This window comes from Ixodes scapularis, unplaced genomic scaffold (genome assembly GCF_016920785.2).
Source record: "Ixodes scapularis isolate PalLabHiFi unplaced genomic scaffold, ASM1692078v2 PGA_scaffold3__209_contigs__length_174095766, whole genome shotgun sequence".
NCBI classification, from domain to species: domain Eukaryota; kingdom Metazoa; phylum Arthropoda; class Arachnida; order Ixodida; family Ixodidae; genus Ixodes; species Ixodes scapularis.
In genome coordinates, this window is record NW_024609868.1 from 42,667,988 (window position 1) to 42,687,701 (window position 19,714).

General features: G+C 43.1%; 1 protein-coding gene across 1 annotated transcript in view; it reads left to right on the plus strand.

The window, feature by feature from the left end:
• Window positions 1-19,714, plus strand: part of LOC8033642 (nose resistant to fluoxetine protein 6) — a 76,386-nt gene that overhangs the window by 42,832 nt on the left and 13,840 nt on the right. Inside the window, 9 exon segments of the mRNA XM_042292714.1 lie at window positions 460-547; window positions 5,074-5,198; window positions 5,265-5,435; window positions 7,822-7,915; window positions 11,681-11,773; window positions 12,038-12,203; window positions 14,143-14,222; window positions 15,040-15,162; window positions 16,435-16,555. Of these exon segments, the coding sequence (XP_042148648.1) occupies window positions 460-547; window positions 5,074-5,198; window positions 5,265-5,435; window positions 7,822-7,915; window positions 11,681-11,773; window positions 12,038-12,203; window positions 14,143-14,222; window positions 15,040-15,162; window positions 16,435-16,555 (1,061 nt within the window).

The window sequence follows — 19,714 nt, forward strand, 5'->3', positions numbered from 1 at the left end:
CAATGCTCACTAATATTACGTTTTCTTTTTTTTTTTTATTATTTCCTTGTTACGCAGGAAAAGTAGACTGTGGGTTGAAGTAACTACGCGGTGTTTTTAACGTGATATTTATCAGATCAATATTTTTGGCATTTAATTTATTTAGTAAACTTGGCAGTTTCCTTTTCAGCATATCTTACAGTAGATTGTTCTATAAGTGCTAACTTTCCAAGGCTCACTATGGCGCATTGTGTAGTCCTTAGTATTACTTTTCAAGTTAGCTAGTTCTTTTAAAAACGATCATTTAGTTTTGACATCTTTTTGAAATGGCTTACAAATAAGCCCATAGTCGTGCATTTTTGGGATCGGTAATACATAATATTTTATGAACAATTCATGCACGTATCCCTACGTTAATTTCAATGGCACAAGAATCAAAATAAAAATACATGTAATTATAAGAATTGTCTTCAATTTCAGTGGGAGACCTCGCCCAAGTCAACATAACGGTTCCATTCTGCGAGACAGCTCACCCAACTGTGTACAGCACAGTTCAGATGGTCGCCATGTGAGTATACTTTGTGTTCATTGTCATTTGTGGTTGATATTGCATTTGCTTTTCTTAATATAAAAATATACATTGTTAGTATGTTGCGTGTATAGCATTTGCGTTCATTTATTGCTACTGACACGCGTACTAACGCGAAAGCTCCAGGAGTTCGCCAAATAAACAAATAGGTACAAATATGGCCTTTCAAACTAAAAACCTGAACTCCGTATGCCTTGGTCTGACTTGGCGCATCCCAGGAAGCTCGAAACGTAAAAATTAAAAGCTAGACTACTTTTTATTCTTCTTTTTTTCTTTTTTTTTTTTTTAAGGATATTGAAATTCGAGGAAGAGGAATTACAGAAAGGGCTCTACAAAAGTCAGCGACAAAGTACACTTCAGCATACGGTAGTAACAAAGCGACAACTCTGACTCGTTAAGTTTGCTCAATGGCTTTATTACTGTTAGGAACACCGGCGAAATTTCTTAAGCGGGGCCACTACCCAGGAAAAACAATTTCTGCAAAAAAAAGTTGATTGTGAAAAATGTCACATTTACATCCACCAACATATAAATAGTATTTCCAGAAAGTTTCATTAGTTTACACTGCATAATTAATTTTTTTATAAATTATTTTCGATCTACCGATGCTAAAGAAAAGGTAGAAGTTGGAGCACTTTGAAGAAATTTTTCTCCGTGCCACTTTTTGGCCTAAATTTCACTTTAGGAAAACTATCATTTGTTAATGGGACAAAAAAAAAAGACTCACTCATTGTTTTTCCAATTTGAAATTGTATGGACAATGCAACTGTGGAATTGCTTTTTGACTTTGTGCCTGTCTTTTATAAAATATGCTAAGATTTTGTCGACAACATAAAAGACAAAAAAAAATATTTTATTTTTCACTGCGATGTTAGCATAAAATAAATTACTTTTTGAAAATTTTCTGTTCAGAGTTGCTCTCTCCAGACATTCTGCTGCAGATCTAGCGAAGAAAAAACGATGGATATTACACTAGTTTTCTTGCGATAGTTTTTCTGAACAAAGTCAGTGTGTTCCTGATAAAAACAACTATAATTTTTTTTTTTTACAATTTATGTACACAAATGAAACTTTGCACTGCACTCTTCCTTACAACTGTCAGTATATACGTAAATTTCAGTCATATTCAGCCAAAGGTCCAAAAGTCGGAATTCTTGGGTAGGGTCCCCCTTAAAACTAATATTGGTCTATCTAGCCCATACATTACTAGTTCCGTAAACTAAATGTTTCTCCGTCAATTGGTGCTTCAGATGGTGCACTCTAGTTTTGTATCGTAACCCCGCCTGACGGATTTTCGGGATGAAGTTGCATAAACACACCTATATATATATATATATATTTAAAAAAATACTGGAACCCAACAATTTATTTACGGGCTGCAGCGCGCAACCTATTGAACAGCGCCAAAAATTGGGTTCAAGGGAGCAGAAAGGTAACAAAACGAGGACTAACGGAATAACGGTGAATGTAAGGCTTGTCAGAAGCTTACAAAGATGACGTTCCCGTGATAAAATGAACTGCAGCTCCGGCTGCGCTTTCTTGACTGCCATGGTGAGCCGTCTGACTTCCTTCTTACCACGACAGCTATTCAAGTTTCTTTTACACTAGACACGCGAGGGACGGGCAAGGGTCGGGATCCTGGGTTCAATCCCCACCCCTGCCAGTTTCGATGGGATTGAGCATCGTATCGGCGTGTGGGCGTGTGTCACTACAGCGTGATGCGCCTTAAAAAGACCCCAGGCTAGCAGTCGTACTGCAGCGGCTAAATTTCTCATCTACCTCTTTAAGTAAAATGGATCGATGGTGATAGGAAGGGCGGCATAAATCGATTTCTTAATTTATCACGCTGAGATTTACTGCAGAGGTGATTGAAGCTGGTGCATTCATTAATTGACGGTATGAATACATGAAACTTCCGGATTCAAAGGAAAACAAATAAAAACTGGTTTTGTCTATGGAAACATTATTGCTAAGCCTCTTATCTCAAAATCATCAGAAAATTGTTGTGGGCTATTCTGGCGTTCATAGATTGAAAAATATGTGAAATGGAAAGAAAATAAAATTGGCTTAACTATTTTTCACTTTACTTGGCCCAAATAAGCGACACAGTAACACATCATAATTTTTAATGTACATACAAAGTATAGGAAAAACATAATTTTTTTTCTTGATTTACTCAGGTAAGCCAATCTTTCCATAATTTGAGTGAAAGCCTCCTCCAACTTCAGGCACCTCTGTAGTAAATCCTAGTGCAATCCATTAAGAACACAATTTATGCCGTCCCTTCAAACGGCCATCGATCCCTTCGACCCACGCTGTACAGTGGGTAACAACGTCGCCATGTTCTGGCAGACGTTGTTACCCGCTGTATAAATAACTAACAGCTAATTTGTGTTCTGCTTCTCCGACCGCAATCTAAAATACTAGGCACTCTCTTTCCGGTAAAAATAATTCTTGCAGCGTTTGGTGATACATTATGAAAAAATCAGTTGTCTTCAATGGTATTCAAAAGATGTAAATAGGCTAGCCTTAGTTCTTCCTCACCCCCTTTCACCCCTTTCCATTCGTTTATCACCCCTTTTCTTTCATGTATTACCGTCTTCCATTAATTTATCAACCATTTCCATTCTTTTATGACATTTTTTTATTATTTTCACGCATTTCTTTTACCACATTTTTGCACTCTGCCTGTCAGAGTGCGTCGACGCCGTTGAATACGATCATCCATATCAGTCGTAGAAAGAACCACATCCATAACCATTCGTGGAAGGAACCACACCCATATCAATCGGGGGGGGGGGGGGGGGGGGAACCGCATCCATCGTTTTAACTACACACACACACCACAGCCCACGCACCGCTACTACAGAAACCCAGAGAGAACATCCGGCGACGTCAGAACGGCAACTGAGCGCGCGCCCGCATTCCACCGTGCCGCGGCGCCTCGATCCCCCTCTAACTTCGGGCCAGCTGTGCGACGCTCCTTTTACGAAAACGAAAACGCTCGTTTTAACGAAAACGTGGCGATGTCTGTCAGTTTGTCATCTCCGGAGAGATAGGGAGAGGAGAGGGTGACGCGTGCTGACATAGCGATTTCGAAACAATAGGAGCGTCGCACGGGTCACCCTCTCTCTCTCTCCTTTTCTCTCTCTCCCCGGCGCTGACAAACTAACAGACACCGCCGGGTTTTCGTCAAAACGAGCGTTCTAATGCTGACGCATTAATGCAAGGCGACCCACGACACAGATTTTATTTCCGCAGCAGCCGGCAGATGTTTAAAAATAGCCGTATGCATATTTCCTTTCAGCCTGGAGGGGCGTACGCACCTTTTCGCGCTTGCGCAGCAGTTTTTGTGAAAAACCTTAAATTCCCCCAAACTACAGTCACTGACAAAGAGAGAACTGTAGGGCGCCTCTTTCGAACGGCCGGCTCAGATGCCAAAGCGTTATCGAAGGTAAGAAGAAGCTCGCGCTGGAGGCAGGACAACTGAGACTCCTCCCCGCCGTTTTTATCCTGTCAGTACCTTATGACATCGCAATCCCATCCGATAAAAGTCAACACGAACAACCCGCGAAGCGAATTACATGTTAACGAAATAGCCATCATGTTCCGGAGAGGATTATATAGGCCGTTTGACCTAACGACGGACCCCAGCAAACGACAAGAGTGATCGGAGCCAATCCAATGTGGAGAGCAGCTAGTCGTCTGCTTCTTGCGTAGGAGTTGCGGGGACGTCAGAAAGAAGCCGTGCTCTGATTGGCTCTGATTGAAGGATTGTGAGTAGACCTCAAAGCGAGCTGCCTTGAGGTCTACCCAGTTACAATTGAAAACGAGCGTGTTGGTTAATAAATACAAAACTTGAAAGTATAAAATAGCGAGGACGAGGACGGGAACAGGACATCTTTCATTTAGCAACAACATAGAATGGCCATTTTATGTTGTTGCGAAATGAAAGATGTCCTGTTCCCGTCCTTATTCTCGCTGTTTTATACTTTCAAGTCTTGAGGTCTACCCACTATCCTTCATTGAGAACCAATCAGTGCTAAAGCATTCTGACGGTTGTCCCTTGCAAAAGAAGCAGTCAAACTTGCGTTCCTCATACCTTGACAGTGTCGTCTGACTGAAACCAAAGTCGATATTTTTGAGCTCGCATATACGCTAAAAAAGTAGTAAGCGCTGACCGACCCCCTTTGGGGGTGTCTAAAGTTGTCCCTCTGATGCTACTTTTTTTAGAAGAGTCAAATGACTCCAGTGCTCAGTGGAATCAGTGAAGTTGGCCACCACTAAAGTTTGGTGACTATCACTCGGTGACGTCAGGTGACCTCCTTCCTGCCAGGAGTCAGGCGACTATCTTTCACAAGGGTCAGCGGACTCCCTCTGATAGAATCGTGCGACTCACGTTTTGCTAGAATCACGCCACTTGCATGAGTCCGAGTGCGACGAAAAAAGCTCGAGCCTTGTGTCCCGACGCTTTTTCAGTCAAGTATGACAACAAACTTTTGCAGATGCATCCTGGCATTCTTCTTCTGCTTGGTGCTTCTGGGCACTTTCATTGACGTTTCTCCGCGGCTCGTCAAAAGCTGGAGACACGAGAACCCCGAAGCAAGCCTCAAGAAGAAGCATTCCACTAGTAAGAACGTGTGCACTTCCTATTAGTCGTAAAGCGGAGTCGTTAACCGGCGTCCTTCCCTTCAAGGTCTGATCATGGACATCGTGATGGCGTTCTCTGCCTTCTCCAACGGCAAACGGCTCCTAAGCACCCGCACGGCAATCGGTGTCCTGGAGCCTCTACACGGGATGCGGGTCATCACAATGGCATGGATCATTTTGGGTCACACGTTCTTCTACAAAAGCTACGTGTTAGCCGGTAAGTAAACCCTATAACGCCACTCACGGCGCCTTTTTAACGCTTGGCAATCATTAAAAGCGCACTGAAGGCTGAGTGTAAGGTAACTCCTGGTTGGTGGGAAAAGTGCGCAAGCATGTTTGCTAAGACATGCAGTACAGACTTCCCATGCATTACGAAAGCTACTTAAATCTCAAGACAAATTAAGACGCACTAACATGATGCGACATTTACCATCTGCTGTAAAAGCTGTTTTGCCAAAACGTCTAGAATACAAAAAAAAAAAAAAAATCCCGAGTGTTGTAGTTGTTCTGGTCGTTCCATAAATCTCGGAATGGTGAAGATCGTGACTGCACCATGATTAACTCGTACAAAGAAGAAAAGAAACGCTGTAAGGTCGAGCGCCAAGCGGTGTCTCACTCGTGCAGGACACATAAACTGCTGCGGAAGAATGCAGACCCTCTCGCATTCATAGTGTCTCTCTCTCTATTCCCTGCATAACGTTTTGTCTTTGGAAAGTTTTTATAAGCTGAGTCTGTCGGTGATGGTTGCATCTGGACGCGCAATATATTTGATAACTCTTTTTTGTTTTTTCTCCTAAACTCCTCATGCCGAACCAATTGTAGTAGCGTAAACTTTAGCCGTGATACTCGCAATGGTTCGCTAGAAACCCACGTACTGTTGACTACGCCGCTGGAGCGTGAAAATACGTTAAAGGGACGGGTAAAACGCTAGTAATTCTGCACTATGTAAGCCTTAAAAAAAAATCTGTAAGAGTGCATGTTAGAAACCTTCTTTTATTTTTATATTACGAGCGATAAAAAAAAATTTGCTGATATAAAATGTCTCAATCTCTGACTAGTTCAAAAACTCCATAGCTGCCTAGATATTATGCATTTTTACCCTGACACAAATTAAATATAAATTCCTTTTTAATCCAGTAGCACTCGATCAAAGCAGATCAAAGCAGAGTGGCATAAAATGCAAAGGTGGCAAGCTAGGGCAATTTACTCATGGTCTTTTCATTGCTGTTTCCGAAATTTTATGCTGTAAATGCAATCAGCACTAGACATTCGTCGCTGTGCACAGCAGTGATATTGAACTGGTCTGGTCTAGTCATACCCTTAGGTGCATAAGCTATCAGTCACTATATATAATATTATTATTTTTGTCAATATCTACTTATCTTCCAGCCTATATTACTGTCGCCAAAAAACTGTAGACATTGCACATCCAATGGTTGCGCGTCTCGCACGTTCGCCGTCTCTAAGACAGATTAACGTCGTAAACTCTCTACACGGATCATTCTGAATGTGCGCTCCCAAAAAAAAAAAAAATATTGGGTTGTGGGATATTTATACAGCGTTAATGTTGGTCAGCCATTAAAGTTGCGACGAGTCACACGCTTTATAGATGAGCAATTTAACCACTGCAGCACAACCGCTAGCCTGGGGTCTTTAACGTGCACTACGCAGTAGTGATACACGACCGCACGCGCCGGTACGATGCTCATCCAGATCGAAACGGGCAGGGGTGGGGCTCGAGCCCAGGATCCCTGGGTTCTGCAGCGCGAGCTTTCGCTCCACGCGCGTCGAGCTGGGTGCGCGCTTTAGCCCAATCGGCCACCGACCCCCCTTGTGCGCTCCCAGAAACCTAAAAGACTCTTTTTTCAGTAGCGACTGCGAAAAAAAAAAAACAAAAAAAAAAAACAATTAACCTGCATACATGTCGTCACTTATACAGGGTTTCCGCGTACCGTCTACAACGGCTATACGCACACTAAACTCTATGACATCACGCCCCCACGGTGGCGCTGCTGTTGGCACTGCGCATGCGCAAACGCTTCATCTCACGCAGGCCTCCAGCGTCTTAGAAGCATGTCTGCTTCGCACAAATGTACGCTTGGAACATGCCTGCATACGGTTTTTGTCGTCTGACACCGTCATACAAGCAACAAATACGTCTCAGACAGTGTCTGTGCAAACTGTCTTTCGTACGATGCATTGGCAGTATACGAAAGCGGCTTTAGGGAGTGACTGTGCTCTCCCGTTGTGCTCTACGGGAAAGCAGACGCAATGCCCCCGGTCACTCTTCAGAAAGGGCGGAGGTCGCTCGTTCGCGTATAAGTCCGTCGATCGACACCTTGAACGTAATCGTCTAAAGAGTGCGGAAGGTATGTAACGGCTCTGAGAGGGCTTAATTGCCTCTCGTCACCTCAATTTCCCCGTATATCGGCGTGCACGCGCGTGATCGGGGTCGAACTGTCTGCCACCGCCAACCGTTGACCTCATGTTACTTCCTGCATTTATCGGCCGCTACGGTAGACCCGCTTGGCTCGCTTACGGGCGCTTCTGCGCGGCAAGGTCACCGACTACTTTCTAATTCCCGACTCGCTTCATCGTCACAGGTGGCCTTTTCGAAGCCCTGGAATACGGAAAGTCGATACCGTTCCAAATCGTCCTCAACGTCTTTCCGGCCGTCGAGACCTTCGTCACAATGTCGTAAGTGTTCGTCTTTTTTTTTCTTTTTTTTTTTTGTCTTCGTTATTTTATTTTATTTCTGCGCGCGACATCTATGCGAAAGTTCTCAAGTGTCGCGCTTATACCTATTTTGTGTATATAGTGGGTAGTGGCTTATGAAGTTCACGCTTCTTATTTCCTAATTCGTTCCTCGGCGTTCTAATGCGGCATTCTGATTGGTTGCGGAGCGCTAATGAGATGGCTGGAACTTGCAACGCCATGCGTTTTTCTTTTTTTAAACTCCAATGATGGGAGCGGCATTTGACCCTTCGTAGCAGGTTCTGTAGCAGACAAAATATTAGTTCGGAGCACCCACTGACGCTTTCGGAGCAGATGCCGACCTCTGTCAATACGTCACTTAAAAATGAAAAAAAAAAAAAAAAAAGTGATTGCATTGCTTAATGCATATACTATAATTACTCAGGGTTCATCTTCGATGCTGGAGCATAATAATCATGAACTTTAGTGATAACAATGGATCGGGCAAAAAAGGAACGCGGAGCCGAACGCAGAAATAAGGCTCAGGTCGGAGTAGGTTGGTTCCATTTATAATAGGTATAAACAAATGGCTGAAAAATGAACCGTAGTGGAACACTTGAGTTCGGATAAAGCCTTTCTCCCCTCCCCCTTTGCACTCCGTCGTTTATTTAGCCTGCAAATATGATTTCTGTTTAACACCGGCAGAAACAGCATATCCGCTGTATCAATAAAAATGCGCTGAAAACTTTTATGAACCTAACAAACTCAAAACTCTTATATCGTAAACTGGAAAAAACGACAATCAACAAATATGATGAAAGCCTACAGTTGTTCTTTAAAGGTAACAATGCTAAGTAAAAGTCATCCGCGATCGAAAGCCGCACAGGAACTACCTTGTCTGCCGTATCCCGTGATATTCTTTTTTTTTTCCTCGGCGCAGTTTTTTTCATTTTTTTTTAAATTATAAATTGACTTACAATGAGGAATAAAGAAGGTCAACCTGTAACACCACTGAGCATAATTTCCGTGCGCGTCAAAGTCTGACCTAGAAAAATAATTTTCCGCGAAGTAAAAAACTCCTCCTCGCCACCCTTTCCGTTTCCCCCTCTCCCATCTTGACTGCGGAGGGACTCCTTTTGTTGCTGCATCTTGGGGCCGGATAACCCGGGATCCGGGCTCATCCAGCCCCAGAACCTCTCCCCCTCCGTCAAGATAGCAGTGGGAGAGGGGAAATTAGACGGGTGGCGAGGAGGATTTTCCTACCTAGCAGAAAAACGTTTCGTACGTAAGGTTTTAAACAAAAGCGCTCCCCCGCGACAGCTGCTGCTCCTAGCACTCCGGTGCAAAGCGGTGAAGCTCGACGCGCGCGTGCAGGTGAGAGGCTGAAAATGCTGACGCGAGCGGAGAAAGTGCCAGGGTACACTGTAGCCACAGCACGGATGCATGTGCCAGACATGATAACCAGTTGACCTCATCAGGAGTACAAGACCCTGGTTCCGTCTTATCACAGTAACCACCATTCTACTATTTTGCAGTTCTCTCGCGACTCTTAGCTCGTGACATCGCCGACGTCGTCTAGACGTTTAGACGATGTCAGGTATCAACCGGCCAACGCCGCTGACCAGAAATTTCTATATTTCCTTTCACCTTAAGTCAAGGCGCAGCCGACGCTACGAGCCAATAAGACCAATCAAAGCAGCACAGCGCGACATCATGGAATTCGCCATCCACCTGTACGTGTTCCTGTTGCGGCTGGTGGCCAGACGGACAGAATCGAACAGCCATAAAACCGGAACAATTCTACACTCTGAGAAAAGTCTGTGCGTCTGCTTTCCCGCAGAACACTTGGAGAGCCAATCAGCGCAACTTACGGAGGCAGCTCAGCGAATGACGATGCCGAAACATATGTTTAGACCAAAAACGCAGTCTGAGTTGTGACATTAAGCAATGCAAAACGTCACGCTTGCACTGCTTAATGTCACAACTCAGTCTGCGCTTTTTGGTCTCAACATATGTTTCGGCATCGTCATTCGCTGAGCTGCCTCCGTAAGTTGCGCTGATTGGCTCTCCGAGTGTTCTGCGGGAAAGTAGACTCACGGGCTTTTTTTAGAGTGAAGAAAAGCGCCGCACTAAAAAAAAAAAACGTGGCACTTCTTAAATTCTTTTTTTTTTTTTTTTTAGTTGGGGGCCACGGCTACTTGCACTCATGAAGCGATTTTTCAGTATGTTTTTTTTTTTTTTATTGAGTTCCTTTTCGTAAAACGAGGACATCGTCCGATGATATGATGGCACAAAGCTGACAAAACACAACCTGCCCATTTTTCCACATGTCTGATATTTAAGCGGGGAAAGGGGGGGAAGGGTTGAACAGGGAGCTCCGGGCCACATTTGGGCATGAGGCTCACGAGCCGAGGTCTGGCCACCCCTGGGCTAAACAAACCAAATGCAGCGAATATCCCGTGACTAGCGCTTTTAGTACGTTCGGAGTTCTATGCGTTCGAGCCTTCGACTGTACTCTGACCTGAGATGAAACAAACTATACGGTGAATAGAGACGCTGTGAAATACATATGTGTACCATTTTCATTTCTTCCTACTTCTCTAAATATTTAAATCGACGATTAAGAAAAATTTTTTGTGTCCTTTGTTTATGCCTATTTAGGTGCATGTGGCACGATTCTTAACAAAAATTACGTTTTGCCGCAAGATGTAAGATACGTTCGTTCATGGCTTAATTTTGCACAAATGGCCCACCATTTCCATCACTGTCTATAGAGGCTAGACTCACCGGGTCATATACTTCATTAAATATGTTTATCCATTCGTCTTTTCATAGCGATATTTCAATCTAAACGCGCAATGAAAACTAAAACAAAACAATTACGATCATGAGCGTCTTATTTTTCTATTAGAGCGAGATCAAATATTGAGACATGCCCTTTTCTTCTGAGAATTTAAAAAAAAAATGGGCGTGTCGCAACCTTTAGTCATGTTTTTTTTTTTAATACAAACAAATTATGCCACGCATGTCGACATTTTGGGGTTTTATGGTGTTTAGAAAGCGCGTTAACTGATTTATTTTTAACAAAAACAAATATAAGCTCAAAAACAATTTTTAGGACTTAAACAGATGCTCGACGACATAACAAATGCAAATAATTGGCGATACTGATTTTCCGCAATACCGCTAATTCGCGAATGTGCTTGTAGGGCAAGCTGGTGAAGCTCGAACGTGAAAGAGGTTTCTAACATTGCGTATTTGACACGTCTGCGCTGTTCGTTGATAGTTTGCTTCGCGAGATAAGGATAACAAAAAATATTCCACTTGTCCGCAACGTGTTTGCTTTATTTTTAATCGTTTGTTTGGGACGTGAATTTACACTCTCGCTAAAAATAAAAGAAAATCTAAAAGCACTTAATAAGCAAATAAGTACACAACCTGTTTGCAAAGACATATGCATCTATACTATCGCCTTTGGTCACATACATTCGTGTGGCGTTGTCACCGTTTAATGAATTTTCGTTTAATGCTTTGTCTTTACGTTTTACTTTTTTTCTTTGGCCATAATTGTCGAACCTGATTAAAATTTCACTTCTGTTACCCTGCCATTTTTTCCGCACACTGTCAAACTTTAAATTGGCATATATACTTCATGTGTGCGTGTTTTTTTTTATTGTGTGTGTGTGTTTATTGCTTGCTCGAGATATCAGTGATGAGTGCTTAAATAAGTCACAAACAATTCTTCAATTTTTTTGCGTGTTTTTACAGGGGTATCTTGGTGGCTTACACAGGCCTTCACAAGCTCGAGAAGTGCAAAGGCAGCTTTAATCTGTTCAGCTATTTCCTGCATCGATACCTCAGGTACGTGAAAACAAAAAAAAACAACTGCGTTTTAAATTTTCAAGCCAGCAGATGGAATATGAGCAGACTGCTCATATCCATTATACAGAAGGCACAGTGTCCGTCGCAGACATGACAACATCATTATCTGCGGACAGGTCTCAAGGATATTTGAAGCATATTTGCTGGATACTTGCTTTGTCTACAGATAGTGTTTGGGCTTTGGTGCTCGCGAGGTCTGGTTTAAAACATCGGCGACGATTCCTTTCTGGACCGCGCCTGCAGGCTGACGCCGGCGTTCATGCTCGTCTCTCTGCTGATGGTCCTGCTGCCGTTGACCGGAAGCGGGCCCGTCTGGAACGAGACGCTGCAACCGTACGCGCAGAGCTGCGAGAAGAACTGGTGGACCAATCTGCTCTACATCGGGTCCTGGTTCCACAGGGACAACATGGTGAGCACGAGTGCCGCCATGTTGCTGGGCTGGCGGACCTCCCTGAGCGGGGACAGTTGTGTCGTCTGCTTGAGGGGCCGCCATCTTGTTTCCCCCTCGATATGCGGCCGTTTGTGAGCACGCTTAGAACGCCGTCCTGCAGAACTCGATCGCTTGATGGACAAATGAATGGAGGCATTCGGCCGGAAGCCTTTATAAAACGAGAAATAACTAGAAAACAACCAGCCACGTGCACGACTCTTACTGTTGAGGGCCGCCCACTGACGGGCGTGTACGGAGCACATCGTGATTCAGCACTACCTAGCACTGGCTAGATGGGTTTCGGGTCAACACCACCCCAAATAATCAAAGTCAGTTGAAAGTTGAAAGATGTGTTGTCCCGTCCCGTGTCTTTATGCGTAAAACTCTTTCTAAAGTTGCATCATTATCAACGCGCTCACCAACAAGTAGCTTACGGTACCTCCACGTAACGCAATCACGTTATACAATGGCGCCGATTCAGCACTTGAGCCCGAGCCCGACGCCGAGCGTATTCCGACACGTTGATTCGACACGACGCCTCCGAACACTGACGCGGCACTCGTGTTCATTCTGCGTCTGCGCTCGATCTCACTGTGATGATGTCAAAATACTAGAGCACGGGCATTGGTCATTCTAGCTGGTGTTGGTTCAGGACGCGCTGAATCGACCAGGAGGCGCAAACTGCAGCCTGATTTAAACGCCTTTGTAGCGGGAACGTCGATTAAAAGCGGCTGGCCTTCTATCGAAAAGTAGTAGAAGCAGTAGTAGTAGCAGTTGTTGCTATTAACATAATTATTATTACCTTTATCCTTTCTGTGCCCACAAACAACTATAACGGTCTACTGAGTGGTACACAAAAGATGTGAAGTACTATGTATATAAAATAAAACAATACACTGGTCATTAATACGACTAAACGAGAGACAAAAGAATAAGATAACTAAGGATACACACGCATCATCACGCTTATTGGGAAGACATACATTCGCGTACGTGCCAAATTAAATCACGATTACATATAAAAATATCGAAGTTAGGTTCACGCACAGAATTAAAAGCTAGTTGTAGCCTCGCTAAAGGTGACGCCGGACATACAAGCTGGGTAACAAGTTGAGAAGTTCCGGTTGGCATAGGTCGGAACGTGGAAATAAATATACTGGGCTTTAGTAATAGTTCGAAATGACTGCAATTTTAAAATGCGTCTTTTTTTCTTTTTTTTAATCTTAATAAGATTTTGGGCGACCCTCGAAGGAACCCGCCAATTTCATTCAATTTTGTTTCGTTTGGACGAGAAATGTCATGAAACAATACATTGCCACATTTCAATTCTTGGTTTCCAACGAGTATTGAACATTCACAAAAAAAAAATTAAGCTTGTGAAACATTTGTTTAGAACCACGTTTTGCCCGTAATCGTATAATTTGTTGGGAAGTTGCGGGATCAAACATTGCAATAGATATATACAAAAGCGCAAAAAACATGAAAAGGTCTCTAAATCGTTAATACTTCTTATCTGCAAAGAAAAAAAAAATTCCGTTGACGTTCAAAGTGAACGAGGAACAAACTTCACGATCTAAATTGCTTACTACAGGGTACCATCAATCCAAAAACAGTACGGTGTAAGCACTTCTTAAAACCCGCACGAATCAAAGTGACATATACTGCGATTGAATGTCCTGGAATTTTGAGTCGCCCGTAAGCCCCCCATCATCTTCAAAAAAATATATATTAATAATTTTAAATAACGCTTTTTGCACGCAAAAGCTACGTCTCGTTATGTCGTTGTTTTTATACTCAGTGCTGAAGTCATAAAGGCACTTTCCTACTTCGTCGTACGCTAATAAGAATGAACTAATCGTGGGGGCGTAAACCAGTCGCCCTTCCATGTTATTAAATCGCGTGCCTGGTTTTGCTTCAGTGCCTTCCCCACGGATGGTACCTTTCCTGCGACATGCACTACTACATCATCGCTCCCGTCATCTTCATCCTGATGTTCAAGTGAGTACATGGCCGCTGGTCGCCGCCGCACGTCGAAAGTTAAATTACAATTGTAACTTGAACATAATAATACGAAAAATCCCGGAACCGTGTTTGGGCTGTTCATTTGCTTCAGTCTCGTTTTTATTATTATTAGTATTATTATTATTATTATTATTATTATTATTATTATAATTATTATTATTATTATTATTATTATTATTATTAAATTTTTATTGATCATTGGCATTTCGTCTCTCACAACATAAGCGTAAACTGAAAAAAAAAAAAAAAAGGCCCAGAAGTTTACTGGGTGTCCGCTACCACAATGAGTGTAATACTGAATAGTGTATTTCGAAGCTTATACTAATCCTGAGTCGACAATTTGATCTAATGCACTGAATGTCGTGTCGGTGCTCTACAAAGCGGCAACAAAGGTCTTTTTTTCTTTTTTTTTATCGAAACGATTTTTGAATTTCTTCATTCGCTGAAGTCTTTCCGTCGCTGATCGGAACCAGCAACGAACTTTACGGCTGTCCGAGTGCTCTGCGTTAAAATAGTCTCTCAAGAGGTTATTAACTTCCGTTAACCCGTTTGACTGTCCGTCAAAACTACGCATCTTAATGCCATCCCCAGTATCATTCTTTTTTATTATTATTATTCTTTATTTAAGGAAACGTTCGGAAAGACGAATTACTTTGCTTGTGGTTATTCTTCGGCGGTGATGAATAATATCTCTACTTTAATTACGATCCTAAAATGATTCTCTCGAGAAGGAGCTAGGTCAGAACCTTATTTGTAGACATTAATGCCGCGTCCTTTGGGATCCCTTCTTCAGGAGACCTGCCATCAGCCTCCTGCTGCTGTCCGCACTGGGAGCCCTGTCCATCGGGACAGTGGCTATTCTGACGTACCTGTGGAACTACCCGCCCATCCCCATATTTGTCGACCCGGACCCAGAGTAAGTGCTGCACGCGTTATCGGTGGACCATTTCGGTAACCTTGGCGTTATCTAAGGGTCACGTGGTCGCAGCAAGGGCTAAAAGAAAGGTGCAAAGAGAACGCGTTGCGAAAAAAATATTTTTTTGTCGTTGTTGTTTTTTTATACAGCGTGCTGAAATTGAACAAAAAGTGAAAACCTTCTTTGTTTCATAATTTAATTCTCAGTGATCGTAGATGATAAAGACACAAACTTTGCATAATGTGGGAGGCAGTGAAAGATTCTACATGTAGTATAATTTTAAAAGCAATACTAAAGATAGTCGACACACACACACAAAAAAAAAATCAGCAATTTAGGTCACAGTTGTTTGTGGAGGCATGTTTGGGGATTTTTACAAAGGTTGGAGGGCGACAAATAATAAATAGTAGTTATAATGTCGTCTTACCTGCTTGCATATATATCACAATAAACATAAGCGCTCTCTTTTGAATACTTTGATGCTGAGAGTGTTTAAAAAACGCCGCACACGACAATCGTCAAAACCTCGCGCTTTCCCGCTTCTTTTAGATTTTTTTTTTTTTTCGGAAACTAAACATGAAAGGACATTAAAATAAAAATGATTGTTTTTCTTGGAACATGCACCACGAAATATGAAGATTGGAAACAAAATAAAAAATACGACTGCACCTCGTTGCCTGAATCCAAATGAAACCGCCCATATATATATATATATATATATTTTTTTTTTTTTAAGAATTGACATTGATTATTTTCTCGACGGCCAACATATCTCTGATTAGGGCTTGCAGATCGAACTTCTATTTAATAAGTGTGTGGGTTAATTTTAGATAATTAGTTCGCTAATTATCGTTTTACTTTTGTCCTCTGACATCCACCACTGTCAAGTACGTTGTCCCAAAGGAATATTTTTTTCTCTCGCCTAAGTAGTAGAGTGTTTACTCGTCATAGTAGAGTAAACACTACTATGTCAGAAAATTCAGGGCTCTATTGTGTTTTGTCTTACAAACCAAAGTTTCACGGAGAATACGCTTTGTTACTATTTCAACTTCAAAAGAGCCGTTCTTCATTTCTCGTACTAAGCAATGTTAAACAATGTGATTGTCAGTTTATTTCATTGGCTGCTCCGTACATATAGGTGTGTATCGTTCTGAAACAATCTATCACAGGATGGTAAAAGAAATTAGACGACCGTGGAACGTAAGGTAAGTAAAGGACCGTACACCTCATTTAAAGATGACGCAATATTGTTTTTTCCACGTTCCATCGCAGTCACTTCAATGACTTCATGAGCTACATCGGGTACCGGCCCTACACTCACCTCACCGCCTTCTGCATCGGCATGGCAACGGGCTACTTCCTCTACAGGCACAAGACGCTCCAGATGAATAGGGTACGTACATATATGAACAGTTTCATTCCGTTCCAGGTATCTTTATGTGTATTTCTGCAACAGCTTTGAACACCGAAACACTGATTGTTCCACTGGTATTCGTTATTACAAGTTGCACTTATACCCCCGTCACACGGGCACCCTTAAAGGGATACTACAACGAAATTTCGGTGCTCATTTTTCGGTCTATATGTGTTCAAAGGAGCAGCATCACATCGAACATACCAATATCTTGCTAAAAAAGTCACGAAAAGGAATTTTAAAACAAATTAAACGATTGGCAAAGAGCACCTGGTGGATGTCGCTAATGCCTCGCTTGTAATGCCCGTCTAGGAACCTTGACAGCTAGTGACGGAGGTTGTCTCGTCTCCGGCCACGACGAGAGAAGAGGGGCAGGAGGAACTCCCCTCTTCCCGAGAATGCCCTTTGTGTGTCGCAGAAGTCGCTATTGTCCCCCTACAAGATTACAGAAGATTAACCTGTCACTCAAAATTCGTACAAAAGCAGCCGCTTCGGTGGCTGGAACGACTAGGCCATCCTCTCGACGTCAGCCTCGCCGTAGCTTTGCTCGTCTTGAGACGACCTACGTCACGATTGCGTTGGATGTCACGTGATCTCCGCTGGGCCTTCTCCGAGCGCTTGCCAGAGTGGGCCGTTTATAACGAAAAATACAGCAACCAGGCTCAAAATACAAACGCGCGAATGTCATTTACGGATATTGTGGATCATATTCAACCTATTTCTGAACACGACGGGGATATTTCAAATTTCGTTGAAGTATCCCTTCAAAGCCCAGGCAGCACACGATATTGGGCCAACATTGGAATTGATGGGACAAAGAATGGCCCAACAATGGCCCAACTGAGCCATGTGTTTACCAATATTGGAATTACCTGGGCCAATAATGGACTATCATAGCCAATGTTTTTCCAATATTGGTGATGCACTGGAATAACCTGTCCAATATTGGACTGTGAAAGCCAATGGCTTCCCAATATTGGATAAATGCTGGCATAACCTGTCCAATATTGGACTGTCAAAGCCAATGGTTTTCCAATATTGGATATATGCTGGCATAAGTTATCCAATATTGGACTGCCAAAGCCAATGGCTTTCCAATATTGGATATATACTGGCATAACCTGTCCAATATTGGACTGTCAAAGTCAATGGTTTTCCAATATTGGATATATGCCGGCATAAGTTATCCAATATTGGACTGTCAAAGCCGATAGGTTTCCGATATTGGATATATGCTGGCATAAACTGTACAATATTGGACTGTCAGAGTCAATGGCTTTCCAATATTGGATACATGCCAGCATTAGCTGTCCAATATTGGACTGTTAGAGCCAATGGCTTTCCAATATCGGATGCATGTTGGCGTAAGCTGGTCAATATTCAACTGTCAAAGCCAACAGCTTTCCAAGACCAACTCATGCTGGCATAAGCTGGTCCAATAGTGGACTGCAAAAGCCAATTTGGATTTCCAATTTTGGAAGTATGCTGACTTGTGCTGGTCATATTGCACTGCCAAGGCCAAGGGCTTTCTAATATTCAATGTATGCTGTCATATGCTGTTCAATATTGGAGTGTTAAAGCCACACCCAGGCAGCACACCAATGTCGGTCCGACGTTGGCCTAACATTGGCAAAGACCGGCCGCAATATTGGACAATATTGGAAGCGCTACCCTTTCCAACGTTGGCCCAGTGATTGGTGCCAATGTTGGGCCACTGTTCAGCCATCGTTCCAGCCAATGTCGGCCCAATCATTGGTGCCAATGTTGGGCCATTGCTAAACCATGGTTCCAGCCAAGGTGCTCCCACATTGGCGAAAACCGGCGTAATAATGGACAACACTGGAAGGGCGACCCGATCCAATGTTGGCCGTTATGCTGATTTTTGGCCATCGTTGCACTCGCCCAGCTCTTTGCAAGTGCATTCACCAAGTTGTTTGCAAAAAGGAAGGTAGACAGACACAAGGGATTGTTTTAAAATCTTCAAAAAGTTTATTACACACAGCTTATTCTGTAGACAGGCACAAAATCAGCAATTTGTAATATGTGAAGAGGTACTATTCAACTGTGATACAACTAAGAAGATTGCAAAGTAAACACAAACCGGGGTAATTATTGTGGAGTGTCCAGTCTCCCGGCAGCTGGAAGAATTTTTTCCCCCAAATTCTACCGCTATTCGCCCTTCATTGGCGGTGCAATCAGTTCATCGAACGACATTTCATAGACAGATCGTTTCATCAACACGCGATGTTTCATAAAAAAAACTCAAAATACATCTTTTTCCCTCTTTTCTTTTTTGTTTTTTTGCAATGAACAGCTTCAGACTTGGCATGAAGCGGCGTGAAAGGGTGGGCTGGTTCGGTGAGCACGCGCCTCAGGAATACACTTGCGTTGAAATGCCCCTACAGCGTGCAATTCGCGTAATGCATGTCAAGGAAACGTTGCGCCTCAGGAATACACGCACGACGAAATGCCCCCACAGCGCGCAATTCGCGTAACGCGTGTCGATGAAACAAAAATGTCGACGAAAAGGTGGCCACGAAACGTGTTTTCGCGAAACGCACGGAGAATAAAAAAGTCAGCATTCTACCTGCAGTTGTGACATTATTTCAGACAGATAATGGCAGGCGACTGTCGGTAAGATTGCGGGAAACTTATTCTAACGGCTGCCAGGAGATAGGCCCTGCCCAAGTCTAGAGGTTATCCGGAAGATTACCCATACAAGAGCGGACAATGATCACAAAGTAGGTTGCAGCGCACTTACTTTGAAAATACCGGACTTGAAAGATGTAATCCGACATATATGTAAACACGGGCACTGCACAAAAACCCCTCAAACACAAAAACCAGAAGCAAGTGATCCGTGAAGATTCAACACGATGTAGCACACGCTGCCATTTGCCGAACCGAACACTAAACGATTCACAAGAATGTCTTGGGCTTCTATGAAGAAATCGACACGGGTGGGACTTTTCGAACGAGATACCATTTACCACAGAAGCGAAATCCACAGCGGGCCCGCACCCCGCAGGCCGCGTCACACGCGAAACTAGGTCCGGTCTTCGCGACGCAGGCATTCCGAGTTTTTCAACGGCTAATGCGTCATCCGTCAAACCACGTGATCACGCTTCTGCCGTTACC